General features: G+C 38.5%; 2 protein-coding genes across 2 annotated transcripts; both read left to right on the top strand.

Annotated features, from left to right (window-relative positions):
* The first annotated feature begins 84 nt into the window (after positions 1-84).
* Whd (withered) lies at positions 85-11,553 on the top strand. Its single transcript, XM_026641757.2, has 13 exons — positions 85-419; positions 2,181-2,334; positions 5,903-6,039; positions 6,124-6,232; positions 6,489-6,656; positions 7,081-7,202; positions 7,460-8,171; positions 8,259-8,284; positions 8,369-8,431; positions 8,526-8,910; positions 9,285-9,483; positions 9,594-9,754; positions 9,843-11,553. The coding sequence occupies exons 2-13, from the start codon at positions 2,194-2,196 to the stop codon at positions 9,930-9,932; spliced, it is 2,313 nt and encodes a 770-aa protein (XP_026497542.1). The 5' UTR covers positions 85-419; positions 2,181-2,193; the 3' UTR covers positions 9,933-11,553.
* Positions 11,554-14,380: 2,827 nt separating this feature from the next.
* On the top strand, positions 14,381-17,268 carry LOC113401747 (protein ABHD13). The gene is made up of 5 exons (XM_026641758.2): positions 14,381-14,806; positions 15,395-15,623; positions 15,836-16,029; positions 16,121-16,281; positions 16,366-17,268. Exons 1-5 carry the CDS (start codon positions 14,674-14,676, stop codon positions 16,627-16,629), a joined length of 981 nt encoding a protein of 326 aa, XP_026497543.1. The 5' UTR covers positions 14,381-14,673; the 3' UTR covers positions 16,630-17,268.
* The last annotated feature ends 464 nt before the right edge of the window (positions 17,269-17,732 follow it).

Genomic DNA, 17,732 nt, shown 5'->3' on the forward strand with positions numbered 1-17,732 from the left:
GCGCTATTGTAATTACTTAACTGTCTATGAGTCCACATAATAATTTATTTTAGCTTTGCAACACTGTATTTTATAAGTCAGTTATTTGGTGACACACGGTGGTGTACAGCACTCAGTGTGCACTTTGCGTTACTGTCTAGTTAAATAGTTTTTTTTTAATTACTAACTTAAATCCCAGCGTAGATTATATTTAATTAGTCTATACTTTTAAATTTTATAGCAAATCTTATAATCTCTTGCTGAATTGTGAAACATTTAGTTTGTTGAAACAGTGGAATTACAAATATTAACAATTATGTTTGTAATAGGTGTCGTTTAAATAATAACCAACAAGGTACTGTTATTTCAGTACCCGCGTAGCTATTCGTCACGAGAAAACTGTTCGTAGTTGGTGCTAAAATTACTGTCTACTGTTATAGGTCAGTAACTAAACAAATTTTTATGTATTGTTTTACTAAAGTGCTTTATATTACTAAATTATTTTTATAATATTTTATTTGTAATATAAAACATAATATAAGTAATATAAAACATAATAAAAATTAATTTTAAATATAAATTTCCATAAATGTGTCTAGCGCATGATTTAAAAAAGTATTTTGCTTGTAATCCACGTATATGTAGAACAGTCGCATTCTCAGATTAGACTTTGACACCGGTTTGCTAGTGTGCGTGAGCCGTGCGAATGTGTTCGTCCGAATTCCGATTACGCGAATGTGGTTTTGGAACGATTTCTCTTAAGTTGTAAGTTGTGTGAGCTTTTCATTAAAATGTTAATAAATGCTTTGCTATATTTTTTATTTTACAGAAATTTCTAATAAAAGTAGAATAAGTACCCGCAATTTATTAGTGTATTACAATTTAAAAGGATGCAACTGTAAACTTGTACTATGGAGTTAAAAATACAGTAAATCATCAATCAAAGTCAGTTTTATCGTCATTTAATACAATTCTTATTTCCAATTACAAATGTAGAAAAGTAGAAACATAACTCATAATAAATTAATTATATAACTTTATTTGAAATTTAAAGCTTAAAATTCTTACTAATATTTTTATCTCCAAGGCCATTTTCAATTGATTATACAAGTGATTTCAATGATATATTTAATTTTATATTTGGTGTGTAGTTTCTATACATCTTATATTAATGGTATTGTCTGTTTATTCGAGACTGATTACAAAGAACCTTTTTTGGTCAATCAAATTATATTTTTAGCCTTAGAGTAATGAAAAAGCTCTACATGACTTTAACACTTATTTTTTTTTACTACATTGATAAATAAAACAAGACACTTTAATTATTCTACTATTTTAAGTTTATCATCATTATATTTGAGTTTAATACATTCTTAATGTTTTTCTTTAAACATAAATTATAACTAAAGAGTTACTTTTTCTGAATATTTGTCAAAGTTCATTTCATCATGTGTTTCTTCCTATGTCTGTAATTGTGCTGGCGATCTTGATATCAGTTGCTAAATCCCATGTGATATTTTTGTGTATGTGCTTTACTTATGATATAATAATTATTGACTATTTGAAAAGCTAAAAGTAAAATAAATGCAATACAGCCATAGTTCGGTGACTTTAATTTGAATGATCATTTCATTTTCATGTAAATGAAAAGACAACCACATCCAGGAGCTACAGTATGACAATAAGGTTTATGATTGGCTGTGTTGTGTAAGTGTAGCATCAAATTCATTAAAAAAGTTTTTACTCAAGGCCTAAACACAACTACTGCTCTTTTATCTATTGCTCAAATGAGTATACTTTGTTTGTTTAATTTAGAACAAGCCAGAACAAGATATCCTTGTAAGTAAAATAAAATGGTTGTTTAAAATCTATGCAAGGACTCATAAGTATATTTGTTTATAATAATTAGTGTTTATAATTTATTCATGTCACTCTTTGCGGTAAATAAAAACATTGTAAATAAATCTCCACATAAAGGATGAAATATTTGATTATGTTTATAAATGCTTTCAGAATGCAAACTATCAACATATATCTTTGTATTATTTTGGTGCACTAAGCGAAGGCTTTATTCAGCGTGTCCTCCTACTTATCATTTAAAAAAAATATTCTTAGATTTGTATTTTGTATTAGTGCGACTTTTATTTAAATGAAAAGTAAAAGTTGGAGCAACAAACGACTCAGAGAGGAAACTTTCGCAGGTTGTGAAGTAAGATGGCCGAAGCGCATTCTGCGGTCGCCTTCTCCTTCGCTATCACGCACGACGGATGGGACGTCAACTTCGACCGTGAAGTGCTGTACCTCGTGTGGGAGTCCGGTATCCGCTCGTGGAAGAAGAGGCTAGCGCGCTTCAGAGTAAGTAATAATAATAGTAAACTCCTCCCAACTTAGACAAAGCTTAGCTGTAAATAAATAAAGTAATAATAAAAATAACAGTTAAATAAAGACATTTCAAAGCTAAGAAATAATTAATACGTCAAATGAATATATGTTTGACAACAAAAAACAAGTGCTTCGTCTAGACTGGGACGTCACGTCGTCTAGACGTTGTGGTGCGCAGGCTATTATTTATAGGTTGTAAGAGAACAGAACAGATTGTAAAGTATAGATGAATGATAAAATCGGCGTCAGACAGTGCGCTCGTCGCGAGGCGCGCGACAGGTCACACGTGGCAGACGATTGCGCGGCAGCACTCGTAGCGAAAGGGAGAGCCGACTGAGGGCACGCGCCTCTCTTATCACGGTACACAGACATTGACACAGTTCACTATTGGGATCACGGGCACGGGACCATCACTGGTAGCGAAGAAACGAATAAACGAACTAAGATAGTGTTGCATATCGATAGACTATCGATAGACTATCGATAGTTAAGGTGTGAGCGATACTATCGATAGTATTGTCACGTGTCTATACTATCGATAGTATCGATACTATCGATAGCTTCCCATGAGCAATACTATTGATACTATCGATAGTTTTGCAAAAACCATTACTTTTAACCGAAACTATCGATAGTATCGATAGTTTTGTGCTAGCGATAGCCAGTAATTTCCGATAGTATTACTTTCTCAAGATAAGTAATTTAGTAGGCCAACTATAGTGTATATTTAAATAAATGAAATTAAATTTACCACAATATTTGTTTTTAGAATTAAGACATTTTGTGCGGAATAAGGAATAATGAAAAATTTAAATGTGAAAAATGTTGTCAATATTTTTTGTTTTTGATTTATGAATAAACATTATAAATACTCATAACATTCAAAAAACTTTTAGGAGGACGGTGGCATTACAATGAAACTTTTTTGTAGTAATCTTGAGTGTAGCGATTAGAATACATTACGAACACATTACTTACATTAAAAAACTAATACTATAAAAAATCGCTGGCTATCGATAGTCTAAAACTATCGATAGTAGCAATAGTATCGCTACTACCAAAAGTATTGCTTACAGAGAGCTAGCGATACTATCGATAGTATCGATAGTATTGCTCACGGAGATCTATCGATACTATCGATAGTATTGATCACGATACTATCGATAGTACTATCGATGTCCTGAATAGTTTTCAAGGTCAACTATCGATAGTTAACTATCGATAGTTCTGCAACGCTGAACTAAGATGCTATGCTTTTATCTTCTTCGTGTTTTACTCTTTTTTTACACAGCCTCGTGTCATGTATTCTTACGACGTATAAAAAAAGCGTATGTTGTAGTATCCGCCATAAATCGTAACATTTAAACTACCGCAAGCAGACAGTGGGCTCGCGAATGTTGAGTTCCTATAACTTGCATAAAAAAATTGGAACCTTTTAAGTAGAATCTTTTATCACCCTATTATTTTCGGTTGTCATTGAATTGTTCTATGTTTTGTCGGGTATATCTGTGAATTTAAACTTATTTTTTGTTTTTATAAATGAAGTAGTCGTTTTTAATATTATTATGTCGTGTTGTTCTTGTAGAGTAGAATAAAACCACCCATCTCAACTCGTAGGAGTCCTAAGAACCGATTTTAGAGTTTCTCTAAGCGCATACATAATTGTCTTTACCACCGTATGTGTGACGTCGCGAACGATCCACATCCCTCACTGCAGAGCTTGAGTGTTGAATGTTGGCGACTCTGATTAACATTTACTGTTGTGTCTTTCCAAATTCTCTATTTTTATGCGTTCGCTTGCGAAGGAAAGTAAAGTGTACTACAATCTTTACATAGTATAAAACAAAGTCGCTTGCTCTGTCCCTATGTCCCTTTGTACGCTTAAATCTTTAAAACTACGCAACGGATTTTGATGCGGTAGATAGAGTGATTCGAAAGGAAGGTTTTTGTATATAATACATAGACAATACAGTTAAGTAACACTGACAATTTTAAAAGTTTCTAATGTGATGTCCTAAATTTATAAATATTTTGCGCATACATTGTAAACGCTGACTGAACCCTACTAGAGAGATCAAAATAATGTACTACAGAATTGTACACCTCAAAAATGTTTACAAAAAAGTCCGCGATGGTATATGTCTATCTCTTAAAGATAACCCACAATAAACATTTTTTATCGTTTACTTTTTACGAGAAATAATGGCTTATTTTCGAAGCGATTTTAAGCAATATAGCATTAATCCTTATCCAATTAGGTACCTTAAATAAATTGTGCATTCAATATAGATCAATATGGCGATTTACAGCATGTAATTTAAATTAATATTTTCGAAGGTATTACAGATTTAATAATTGCGGAACGTAGCGTTTGCGGTGGTACCGGCCGGCCGGGGCGGCGGGAGCGTGCTATAGGCGCGTCGGAGGCCGCTGTTCTCCCTGTAGTACTTTGAATTTAGCAGCGATCGGACGCGGTTATTATCGGAGCTCTCTAGCGATTGAAATAACAATCCATACTTCCATACTAATATTATAAATGCGAAAGTAACTTTGTCTGTCTGTCTGTCTCGCTTTCACGCCAAAACTACTGGACCGATTTAAATGAAATTTGGTACAATTTGGTAAATGGTCTAGAGCCTCAGAAAGGGCATAGGCAACTTTTTATTTGGAAAAAAGTTCTGTAAAGGGTTGAAAAGGGGGATGAAAGGTTGTAAGTTGTTAAATAACATATCATGATACTCATTCGGAAGGGAATTTTGGATATTCTACCCCTAAATGGGTGAAATAGGGGTTGAACGTTCGTATGGAATTTTTTAAGTAACAAGCATGAAACTTTATTTTTGAGCTACTGATTAAAAATGAGTAGATACGTATTTAAGCGTTTCTTGATAATTTAGCCCTAAAAGGCAAAATAGGTGTTAACATTTCGTATTCAGGTTAGTCTGGAAGTCTGTCATTTTGATGTTAGAAGGTCGAAATTTTATTTTTGGGCTACCGATTAAATTTGAGTTGATTCGCATTTAAGCGTTTCTGGATATTCTACCCTAAGGGCTGAATACACACCAATGTGGTATACAAAGAGGTATTACATTAACGTAACATTTTAAGTTAATTTATAAATATATTCATATTCTGCGCGGGCAAAGCCGCGGGTAACAGTTAGTCAGAGAATAAAACTAATCAGGGGCAGATTTCGATATCTTGGCTATCCTAGTCCAATGGCAAATTACCGCCGTTGTTTACTGGATTATGAGCACTACACACTTTTTTGGATTTTTAAACGTTGACTTGATTGCGGTTTCGCTGTTGGAGCGGCTATAAAAAAAAAACCAACCAAATTTTTGTTGCCATACGTCCGGGCTTATTCGGTCTGTCGGGAAATTTGTAGTAGTGTCGTCACGAAGCCCTTCTTTGGGAGATTAATTTCGTTCGTAGTCAACGACGTCGAGATAGGTGCCTGGTCTCTTTAACTCGTGAATAAAATATCAATGAAATTATCATTAATAGAGTTTTTATACGAGTATTGTTTCTTTCCCAACAGAACAGCATTCATAATGGCGTGTATCCGGGACACCTACAATCTTTATACTTTCTGTGGACTGTTCTTGTGGCCGCTCACTTTGGAGGTGTCAACATACCCTTCGGATTAGTACAAAAAGCCCTGACCATACTGCCCGGGTAAGAAAGGTTTTACTTGTGGTGGAGTAGTCGGTGTGGATTGGTCAGAATGAGTATACCCAAAGCGCGTGTTTCCCCGTACAGCGCGTCGCCGATGTGGCAGGTGGTCGCGTGCCTGCTGGCCGCGCTCACCATGTGGCTCTCCGTTATATTCCTGATGCGCTACTTGCTCAAGCTGCTCCTCATGTATAAGGTAATAAAATATTTGAACGTGCTGTTGTCAATCGAGGATCGAGTCGGGTCTTAATATCCGATACACGTGCGTACGCACAGAGCAGAGTGTATTCGTTGCTAGCGATGTAATGCTAACATAAATGCTTCGAAACCTATTTTATATAATCAGAACATACGGATTAGTCTTAGCGATGTGATGGAAAAGATCGTCGATTAAGATATTTTTAACCGAATCACGCGTGATTGTGACAGTGGTGATTCCCATTTCTGCGTAGGGCTGGATGTACGAGTCCCGCGCGCCGGGCTCCAAGATATCGATGAGGACTATGTTATGGGCGAGCGTGGTGAAAGTGCTCTCCGGCTGGAACAAACCACGGCTCTACAGCTTCCAGGGTTCGCTGCCGCGCTTGCCGCTACCCGCTGTCAAGGACACCATGAGACGGGTGAGTGATACAACCATAGAGACCCCGACCGACTTAGCATAATTTGTTTTAAATATAGAGATAATCGTTTAAGGTAGGGTAAAAATGTACAAGCCAGTTTCTTGCTTTTCAAGCTTTGCTTTCCTTGACCCGACCGGCACCGATTCTGAAGTCGCTGATTAACTCAATAGTCCTTCATCGCGTGACATAGGGAAAGTGTAGAAGTCGGATCATGTTTATTGATTTTATACAAAGACTGTAAGAAAGTTAATTATAAAGACTTGTACGATTTCTTGACAAATTTTCTGTCGTTTGTGGTTGTCGTCTGTGGTGGCGTACTTTTGGAGATATTTAAACGTACATATATGTTTCGAAGACAAAAACATGCGCGAGGCGAGCCGTACCTGATAGTATTCGCATTGAGCACAAGGTCTCTGATCCTCAGTACCTGCTGAGCGTGAGGCCGCTGCTGGACGCCGAAAACTACCTCCGCGTGGAGAGACTGGCCAAAGAGTTCGAGGAGACTATCGCCGTCAAGTTGCAGAGATACCTCGTCCTAAAGTCATGGTACTTGTGCATTCCTTTCATCTCACGGGTAATGTTAATGTCGGATGTATCAAATATCGACGAACGATCACCATACGAGACGTCGACCGTTGCTGTGATCGTGTCTAGCTTTCTTCCAAATACTATCGATATCACTCACGTTCGTTCGTATTGGAATAAAACTCGTTTAAATATGTGTCTGCGTTCGACAGGTATATATTTAACTTTATTTTATTCAAATAGTTGTTATCACATAAATACTGAATTCGCGGCGACAGGTGGTCCAGCAACTACGTGTCGGACTGGTGGGAGGAGTACGTGTACCTACGTGGACGCTCGCCGCTCATGGTCAACTCCAACTTCTACGGCACGGACACATTGCTGCGGCCCACGAGCGTGCAGGCGGCACGTGCCAGCACCATCATACACTTCTGTCTTAAGTTCCGACGGCTGATCGAGCGCCAGGAACTCGAGCCGATAATGCTGCAAGGCATGGTTCCGTTATGCTCGTGGCAGTACGAGCGGCTGTTCAACACGGCGCGCGTTCCCGGCGTGGAGACGGACAAATTGGTGCACTACCGCGACTCGGCGCACGTGACGGTGCTGCACCGCGGCCGCTATTACAAGGTGCTGGTGTACTCGCGTGGACGACTACTGAACCCGGCCGAGATTCAAGTGCAAATCCAGCAGATCCTGGACGACGAGGCGGAGGCCAGTCCGGGCGAGGCGCGGCTGGCGGCGCTGACGGCAGGTGAGCGCTCGCACTGGGCGCACGTGCGGCAGACGCTCTTCAACCGCGGGCACAACCGCACGTCGTTGCACTGCCTCGAGCGCGCTGCTTTCCACGTGTGCCTGGACGACATCGAGTACGGGTTCGACGAGACGGACTCTGCCAAGCTGGACCGCTACGGCCGCGTCCTGCTGCACGGCTCCGGACAGGACCGCTGGTTCGACAAGTCCTTCAACCTCTGTTTCAGCACCAACGGCTCGGTAAGTTCGACTCTTTGGTTATATAATTACTGCAAAGTTTACGTTATTGTAATGTGTCTGTCTGTAATGAGAAAAAAATGATTGCAGGTGGGCTTCAATACCGAGCACACATGGTGAGACGCAATGATATTACTTGACTGTCGAAATCTACACGAAACCGTGCCTTCGTGAACTTGATCTGTATCTCATGCTTGCAGGGCGGACGCGCCGGTGATGGGACACTTGTGGGAATACGTTATTTGGTCTGAATTGGAATATGGGTAAGAATCGAAAATACTGTAATTGTTTTGTATTGACGATGTACAGCGTGAACCGTTACTTGTATGACTCGTGCTCGTATGTGCATGTCCATAGCTACGACGAGTCTGGCGACGCTCGCGGCGCCGTGGAGGCTCCGCCGCCGGCGCCCGTGCGCCTGCGCTGGGAGCTCAGCGAACCGCTGCTGGCCGCCGTCGACCAGTCGCACGCCGTCGCTATGCAGCTGCTCAACGACGTCGATCTGCGCATACTTATGTACACCGCCTACGGCAAGGGGTTCATGAAGAGCTGTCGCGTGTCGCCCGACGCGTTCATTCAGATGGTGCTGCAGCTGGCGTACTTCCGAGACGCGGGCCGCTTCTGCCTCACGTACGAGGCGTCCATGACGCGGCTGTTCCGAGAGGGACGGACCGAGACCGTGCGCTCGTGTACTCTCGAGAGTTCCGCCTGGGTGCGCTCCATGCTCGATCCGAATGCGACGGTACAGTGCAATGATACCCAAATCTAACTCTTTTTTTCTCGCAGTGCCCTTCTGAAAGGTACCTAATATCCGGACAGCCATTAAACCACTGCCATGGCAATCTCGCGCACGGTTCGGAGAGACTGCGGGGTCGATATAGCGCATCCGCGGCCCCTCCTACTCTGCTATTCTCTGCCCGCGGCTCTCTGTGCTCTCCACGGAAGGTGAAAGCAATGTTCTCGCAAGTTCTCCTCGATAGCACAGGACACTGTCTACCGCCCTCCTGGCCAGGCGCGAGGTCATTTGAAAAGAAAGGCGTAGGACGACGATTACGGAACTTAATCGAAGCTTATTCGCTCTGGTCACGGTGTTTGAGATTTTGTTTCTGTCGTCAGGTGGAGCAGCGCATGTTGCTGTTCGTGCAGGCGAGTAATCGTCACCAGTTGGGCTACCAGGATGCCATGGCGGGTCGCGGTATCGATCGGCACCTCTTCTGTCTCTACGTCGTGTCCAAGTACCTCGAACTAGAATCACCCTTCCTGCAGGAGGTCTTTAACGAGCCGTGGCGTCTGTCGACCAGTCAGACCCCACACGGTACTAGGGCATTTAATATTTCACTAACAAATCCAATGTTATGTGAACATGAGCGATTCACTTAATGTATCGAAGCAGATGTATGATTATATCGTACGCGTTTGGCTTAGGTCAAACGAGCATGCTGGACCTCAAGAAGTACCCGAAGTGTGTGAGCGCAGGCGGCGGCTTCGGCCCCGTCGCGGACGACGGCTACGGCGTCTCCTACATCATCGTCGGCGACGACACGCTCTTCTTCCACGTTTCCAGCAAAATCAGCTGCCCCATCACAGTAAGCCTATATAGTATTAAGGATCACGTTTCCACGTGACTCGCATCTCTATGCACTCTCGCTGACGTTGATCGTTCACCTCCGACAGAGCTCCACGAACTTCGTGAAACAGATCGAGAAGTCGCTGCAAGACGTCCACGACCTCTTCGCGGAATACAAGAAGACGAAAGGCAAATAGCCGCGCCCAGCGAGCGTTTGTTGTTTTAGATTGTATTGTGCGGTTTTGTTTTTGTTGTAATTAATTATTCTGTTGTTCATGCGTCTATCATCATTGTATTATTTTAAGTGAAACAACGCAAGTATTTTAAATAATTATCAATCACAATTTCGTGCATTCTTTGTTTCGTTTAATAAATAAATATTTTAAAGTTTATAAATATTTACAATTCATCAATGCAATACTGCTTTAAAATATTGTAGTAGTTACGTTTGCAGTAGTCGTTTACTCAATGTATCGCCGATACTCGAATAGCCTAGGAGAAGCGGGCGTCGCTCGGGTCCGCGACCAGTCGAGGGAATTGTTAAAGATTTGTATTGATATTTTATTTTGGTATCGCTTGGAGGTGAGGGTAATAAATATTTCTTAATTTTAATGTTATTTATTGAGTCTTAGTAATGGCCACCGTGGAGCTGGGGGCAAACCACGTACGATTGCTTTTACATGCGCATTTTGTATATTTATCTTACTTACATTTAGTAGTAGTAGTCTTTGGTAGTGCTCCCTCGTCAGTTTAGCGAGTATTTTTCTCCTCACGTAATAAGTACATAGGAATTCGTTTCCGGAAGCACAGATGTGTAGCCCATTGCAGCTGCAGGGGAAGTAAATAAACATCTTTGGCCTTCAATTTGAGACAAATGTACTGAATGAGTTGTTCGACGAATGAGTGACCTGGTAACGAATGATTGATAGATGATTACACGTGTTCTATGCGCAGTGACACTTACGACTATTCACTCCTAATCTCAGCGGTCACGTCGTGGAGCAGACTTACGTCTTCTGCCAATTTCAAAGTTTCGATATGACGGCCAATAAATAATTGAAATTTTAAACTTTTTGGTAACTTTGAAATTTTAGTTAATTAATATTGAATTAATAATACTCATAACTTACAATAATTATATTCAAAATTTCTAAAATATGTCTCAAAATCTCCGACTGTTTGTAGTGCATGAATATATGCCATAGGATAATCGCGTGGATTATGTAAAGCTAAGACTTATTTTATCTTAATCGTCCTGCCTTTGAATGGCCTACACGTTCAAACCACAAGTATCATTAAATAGTTTATTCTTTATGTATTAAAAATAAATTGAATTGACCTCAAGTGAAAATAACATTTCTGATAGTACAAATATCTTCCATATCTCTTAAGTTCGCGTTCGTTTGTCGTCTCTAGTTTACGTCGCCTTCGTGCAATTCGGAACTCGTCGTCTGTGGACTTATTGTAGAACCTGATGAAGCACTAGTACTGAGCAGCTAGTTTAAAAAACTTTATAAGTAATGTATTTTGTTATTGTTATACACATGGTTTTACAATATTAATTATAGCTTCATAATAATATTATATGATATGTACAAAACTGATTATTTCTGTGGCCTTAAAGATTATAGTGGATATCTATACAAATATTATAGCAGTAAGACGATTTTAAAAGAAATTATACTAATTTTATAAACGTATTATCCTCAATCAATTTATTCTGATATAATGCAATTATTGATTAAATTTGTTACTTACACTTTTATAACAGTTTATTGTAAATAAATTAATAATAAAATAAGTCTACCATCATGAAAACTGTCTCTCATTTATACTCAATTGCAAAAGTGTATACGTGTGCGTGCTCCACACTATTGTCCCCCATTGTTTTGTGTCGCGTAGGTTTACTCTTCGCTGCCATCTAGGTCGTTTATGTCAAGATACGGTTATTGCCGACGGCAACGCATGGATTGCTGGTGGCACGGCCGGCTAACACCGAGAGGGTTTGGTCTGTACTCCAACCACGTGGACAACGGAACGCGGTGTTCTGCTTGGATGGAACAGAAGGGTCCTACAACCGCGCAAGAGGGATCGTTTTGCCGCCTTTGACTGAATCGGTGAAGACATTACCCGGAACGTACGATACCTAAAATAAAACAAGCTAACTTGATTGCTATTATTTAGGTACATGAGTCAAAATACTTGAAAATAAGTACTTTTTAAAATATATATATATATATATACATACATATATATATATATATATATATATACATACATATATATATATATTAAAAAGTACTTATTTTATTTATTATATTTATTTTATTATATTATATATATATATATATATATTATTAAATATTTAACAAAATTAAATTTACACTAAAACTACTCTACTGTCTGTCTGGATAGTGAATCTTCTGGTTTTCAAAATGTTTTCTTTTTTAAAGGCAGCTGTAGGTTAGTGGTGTGGCTCATTACAAAGCCTGTAAATGTTGCTTTGTTTCTTAATTACTACATTGTCTTTTGTTTAGTCTTTACGATTCGCTCTTTGAAGTCCAGGCCGGTGACATAACATCTTTCACCTGATCCTTCTTCGATGAACTAATATTGTTTATTTTACTTTTAAAATTATGTTCCTGCATTTGGGTGGCTTGACTCATGTATCACGAGTAAAATAATTTTCTTATCCCAATCAACCCAGGTCTACGACAAAGATGTATAAAGAAAAACTTCAAAACAAAGATAAGGAATGTTGGGCTTTTATTAAAAAGTTGTTTAAAGTAGAAATGTAATCCAACTGACCAACTGGCACTCTAGCGCTTGGCTTTTTCGGGCTTCAAGGTAATCTATATCATAACGCCGCGAACACACTAGGCGTTATTTGAAACTTTCAATAATATTTCGAAAACTAGGTAATCATAGATTAAAAATTCTAGAAATTCTTTCAACGATTGAAACAAAGACCATAAAACCTTTAATCGTATTGGAACTAAATGCCAAGTAAAATGAAGGTATGGGCCGCTGTGTTTAGTTAGTTTTCTGAACCGATACGACTTGGGAATCTTCAAGAAAAGAGCGTACACATTTCTTAAAGGCCGGCAATGCACCTGCAAGCCCCCTGGTTTTGCAGATGTCCATGGGTCGTGGTAATCACTTTCCATCAGGTGAGCCTCCTGCTCGTTTGCTACCTTTAACATAAAGAAAAACCCGACTTTATTTCAGTGCCAGTGGAAATTACAACTCTCAGTATAGTATATAACTCTCGTATCTAGTTGTGGATGCATTTCAATTTACTCCGTATCATACCACGATCGCGTATCAAATTGTCCAGTTCTGTGTCAGTACTCGATCAAAAATGTAATATAGAATTTTCGGCAGCCAAAGTTCTTTCAAGTCTTTTGCTTCAAAGTCTTGTTATAAAGGTGTTTGTGGTTGGACCCTCATAATAAATGCTTTTCGTTGTCGAAATAATTCAATACATTTTCGTTATCCAATATTTTATGTTAGCGATATACTACAGAGACGAAACAAATGATACGAATACGTCCAAACGGAAATCGTACCGTATTAGTGTCTCCTTTGGAGATCGGACAAAAACCGGTTTCACATGGTACGAGCCTTGTGCAAGCCCGTCTGTGTAGGTACCACCCACTCATCAGATATTCTACCGCCAAACAGCAATACTTAGTATTGTTGTGTTCCGGTTTGGATGGTGAGTGAGCCAGTGTAACTACAGGCACAAGGAACATAACATCTTAACTCCCAAGGTTGGTGACGCATTGGTGTAATGTAAGGAATGGTTATTATTTTTTACGTCAATATCTATGGGCGGTGGGGACCACTTACCATCAGATGACCCATATGCCCGCCTATGTATTACATAAAAGAAAATTGTTTGAAATTAGAGCTTTATGATTGTCCTAATACCAAGTTTTACCTAATACAATATAATTTTTTTATTTTTTATGTAGGTATATAAAAAATAAATAAAATATTACAATAATATTTTTACGAGCAGAAAAAAAAATATTATAAGCCTTTTTTTTCTTACGATTTTTATGCGCCACAATCGCTAATAAGTATATATACAAAATATGAAAATATGACATAACTCATAAGTTTTCATTGATAGTATTAAAATAAATTGAACTTAATCTCACAATGTTTACAATTAAAACACAAATTATATTTAAAAAAATCGCGTGTTTGAAATTCATAAGCGGTAGAAGTAAAACAAAATAAAAAATAGAAAATGAAAAAAGGTCTATTTATTACCAATAAAAATTATTAACAACATTACCAAAAAAATTAGAATTTAGAAATTACAATTGTTTTTTTTTATAACTTATAGTAGACAATTGTACAGAAATATAGAATATAAAAAAGTTGGTAAAATTTTATAGTATATAAAACTAAAAAAATCTAAAAAGCTTTTAAGAACCATGCAGAATCAATTTTTGAATAATAAGGCATTTATAAATGTGTATTTTGTAGCCGTCGGTACAGCGTGATAATAATCACAATCAAACCTCATTTTCAAAAAACGAAGTTTATCTACAATACAAAACTCTTCTACTCAATTTCTTTGTAAAGTTGTAAACAGGCTATTGCGCAGGGCAAGCAAACTATAAATGTCATATTTTGTGATTACAGATTTTAAAGACACTGACTTGACAGTATGCGTATTGCCTTAAATATAACCTTTGAATAATAATTAAGTAAACATTTTTAATGTTTGGTTCATAAAACTTTAGGTGTATAAATATTTTTTGACGTAAAAATTTACAGTGTTTTCGTCCAATCTAGTACTTAGATATTTTTATACAGACAATTATATATCATGTCAATAATCACATGATACACTATTCGTTAAAAAATAATATTTTAAATAAATAAAATGATATTTTGTAGGATTTTTAAAAGGCTTAGATAATGTATCACATTCTACGCGTGTTACTGTACAGGCTATGGGTTGTATCGACGTTTACTTTATTCTCTAGTGCAATTATATTTTGGTTTTATGGATTTTTTCTGGCACTAACTGTGTTCAGTTTCGGTATATCAGGTACGTAATTATATTATAGTGTGAAGGTTTAAATACTATAATTGCAATGAAGATTACATTTACAATTAACAAAATAAATAGCAATACAATTTACTTCTAAATTTCTAGAGGAAATTTGTAGAACCATTGTTATAAAAATTCATAAACATATTTAAATATAAACATCCAAATATATTTTAATTCAGTGACAATGATAAAATAAAACTTTCAACGATTACTACTACAAGTCTGAAGAATTACCGATCATGTATATCACATTGCTCGTCCAGTGGAACATGTTATTGACATACTTTATGACTAAAGATTTTGCTTAACTAGTTTTTCTATATATAGTACATAAACCTAATGCAATCATGATGAACATGTAAACCTGCACACAAGATTATGGGCTTCTCCCATATAATTTCTCTTGAAAACCTTATCAATAGTGTTTCCTTTGTTAAAGTTTAGTTTTTGTTGTTTATTAGTATTGACCAGTTCTATAGATGAGATTCATCCATACAATTTTATTTTTGTTGACAACTTATATTTAGCTGTTAGAATTAAGATTCAAAGAGGGTTTTTATTCATTTTTGATTTGTGGGACAGGTATACTGTACAGTGCCCAGGATCTTCTGCTATATTACCCCAATGATCCTCCAGATTCAAGAGTGTTCGTCCTGCAACCTAGTAACTATAAATTGCCATATGAAAGTGTTAAGATAAAAAGTAAGGATGGATTTAAAATTCATATGTTTCTAATAAAGCAGCCTACAATTAGTAATCATAGACCGACCATGATATTTTTTCATGGTAATGCTGGAAACATGGGCCAAAGGTCAGTATAGTATGCAACATTAACACATTCAAATGATTCTTGTATTGATTATCATTCGTCCACTCCATACTCACCGACTGCCAAAGTATTAAATAATACGAACCTGTCTCTTTACCTATATTTGTTTAATATGAAAACTGTTATAAAAAGCTGGCAATACAGAAAAAATTATCAGTCTTAATTTCTTTAATTTATCTAATTAATTCTTTTAGATTGTGTAATGTGTCTGGATTTTATCATAAATTAAATATAAATATTCTACTGGTGGAGTACAGAGGTTACGGACTTTCAGAGGGCTCTCCCTCGGAACAGGGTCTGTACATGGATGCTCAAACTGCTTTTGACTACCTCATGCAAAGAAATGATATAGATCGCACTCAAATTATCTTGTTTGGTAGATCTCTCGGTTGGTAACCTTAATCTTAATTATAAAATACATTTGATTTCTTCTATAGTAGAAGGGTCTCGTTTGACACATTTTCGCTTTGGCTTCGCAGGTGGCGCCGTGGCTATAGATCTGGCATCACGCTTGGAGTATAAGAACAAAATATGGGCATTGATAGTCGAAAACACTTTCACTAGTATCCCCGACATGGCGAAGATATTGCTGAAGTGGAGATGTCTCAATTGGCTACCAATGTTTTGCCATAAAAATAAGGTGAGCAGTCTCGAGTCCGGGCCGAACTCGATGTTCGACGCGTGTTCGACGCGTGTTCGTTGTAACGTGGTACCGTTCGTTCAGTACATGTCGCTGCACAAGATGAGCAGCGTGTCGAGCGCGACACTGGTGGTGTGCGGCGCGTGCGACGCGCTGGTGCCGCCGCGCATGGCGCGCGAGCTGCTGGTTCGCTGTGGGGCGCCGCTGAAGCGCCTCGCAGTGCTGTCCGGCGGCGGGCACGACGACACGTGGACGCGACCCGACTACTACGCAGCGCTGCAGCGCTTCCTGCTCGACGTGCCACCGCTACCCGACGAAGCGAGGGTGACGGTCGTGCACACCGTCTAGTGATACGTAATAGAGTACAAACGACGAGGCGGACGCGTTCGCGACGGTCCCTATATCATTACACACTTAATATAGTTATTAGGTCGGATAAGTCCGCGAAGCAATACCTGCAATAGCAATAGAGATGCCAATGCGAATGCGAATGCGAACTGTAGTCACACGTAGTAGCGTTGGTCTTGTCGTCACATGCTCATTGCTTGTGACACAATTAGAGCGGCGACACTCACGACACGATTGTCGATACATCGCCTTGCGAACGTGCGCTCGTAGATAGGTCAATTCTCGAGAGATGATATTTTTTTATTTGTATGCACAATCCATTCCGGCATAAACGTATTTGAAGCACAAAGCTGAATGATATTTTATATACACAAAACTGCAACAAGTTGATGAAACGGTGTTCTACGCTAAGTTAGGTTAGTCAAATAACAAATTAACTAGGTAGTATTATATTATGGTATCCTACGCATCGGCCTGCTCTGACGCAGACGCCGCCCCGCTTCAGCCTCCGACTGTGCCAAGCGGGCGACGAAACTATGACTCGTCCGATGTTTCTCGTCGACTGATTATTTTACTTAAAATAATACCTTTGATGTAATTATTAAATTTAATATGAAACCTTGACGACTTGATATTTCATTGAACTGTTCTATTTATTTCCATTTTTTATGTCAGCATTACCATGTCAGTAAGTGTGAACTTGTCAAAACAGTAGTCAAATATTTATTTAACTAAGAAGTTTTACTGCTTACACAAACGCGAAGGGAACGCGTTTGTTGGCGCGTGGTCGTGACGACTTGACGGGCCCAGAGTCTTCGACAGTTATATGAATGACACTTTTCGATCGGACACGTCACACGTCAAACTCTAAAGTCTTACTAAGTCTTCTTTAACCGACTTAAACGAAAATAAAGTTAGTGTAGGGCTTGTCCGACCCCGATCCCCAATCACTTCATGCACTAGCGAGCCGTGGCGCGTTTTAGGTTTGCTCGTTCAATGTTCCGCTGACGTGTTTGGCTATGAGTAACTAATGACGATGTTCAATTGTATTCCAGCAATGTCAGAGTTCGTGTGTCGTGTATCGTGTCAGTACTCTGCACAAT

Source organism: Vanessa tameamea, chromosome Z, assembly GCF_037043105.1.
Source record: "Vanessa tameamea isolate UH-Manoa-2023 chromosome Z, ilVanTame1 primary haplotype, whole genome shotgun sequence".
NCBI lineage: Eukaryota > Metazoa > Arthropoda > Insecta > Lepidoptera > Nymphalidae > Vanessa > Vanessa tameamea.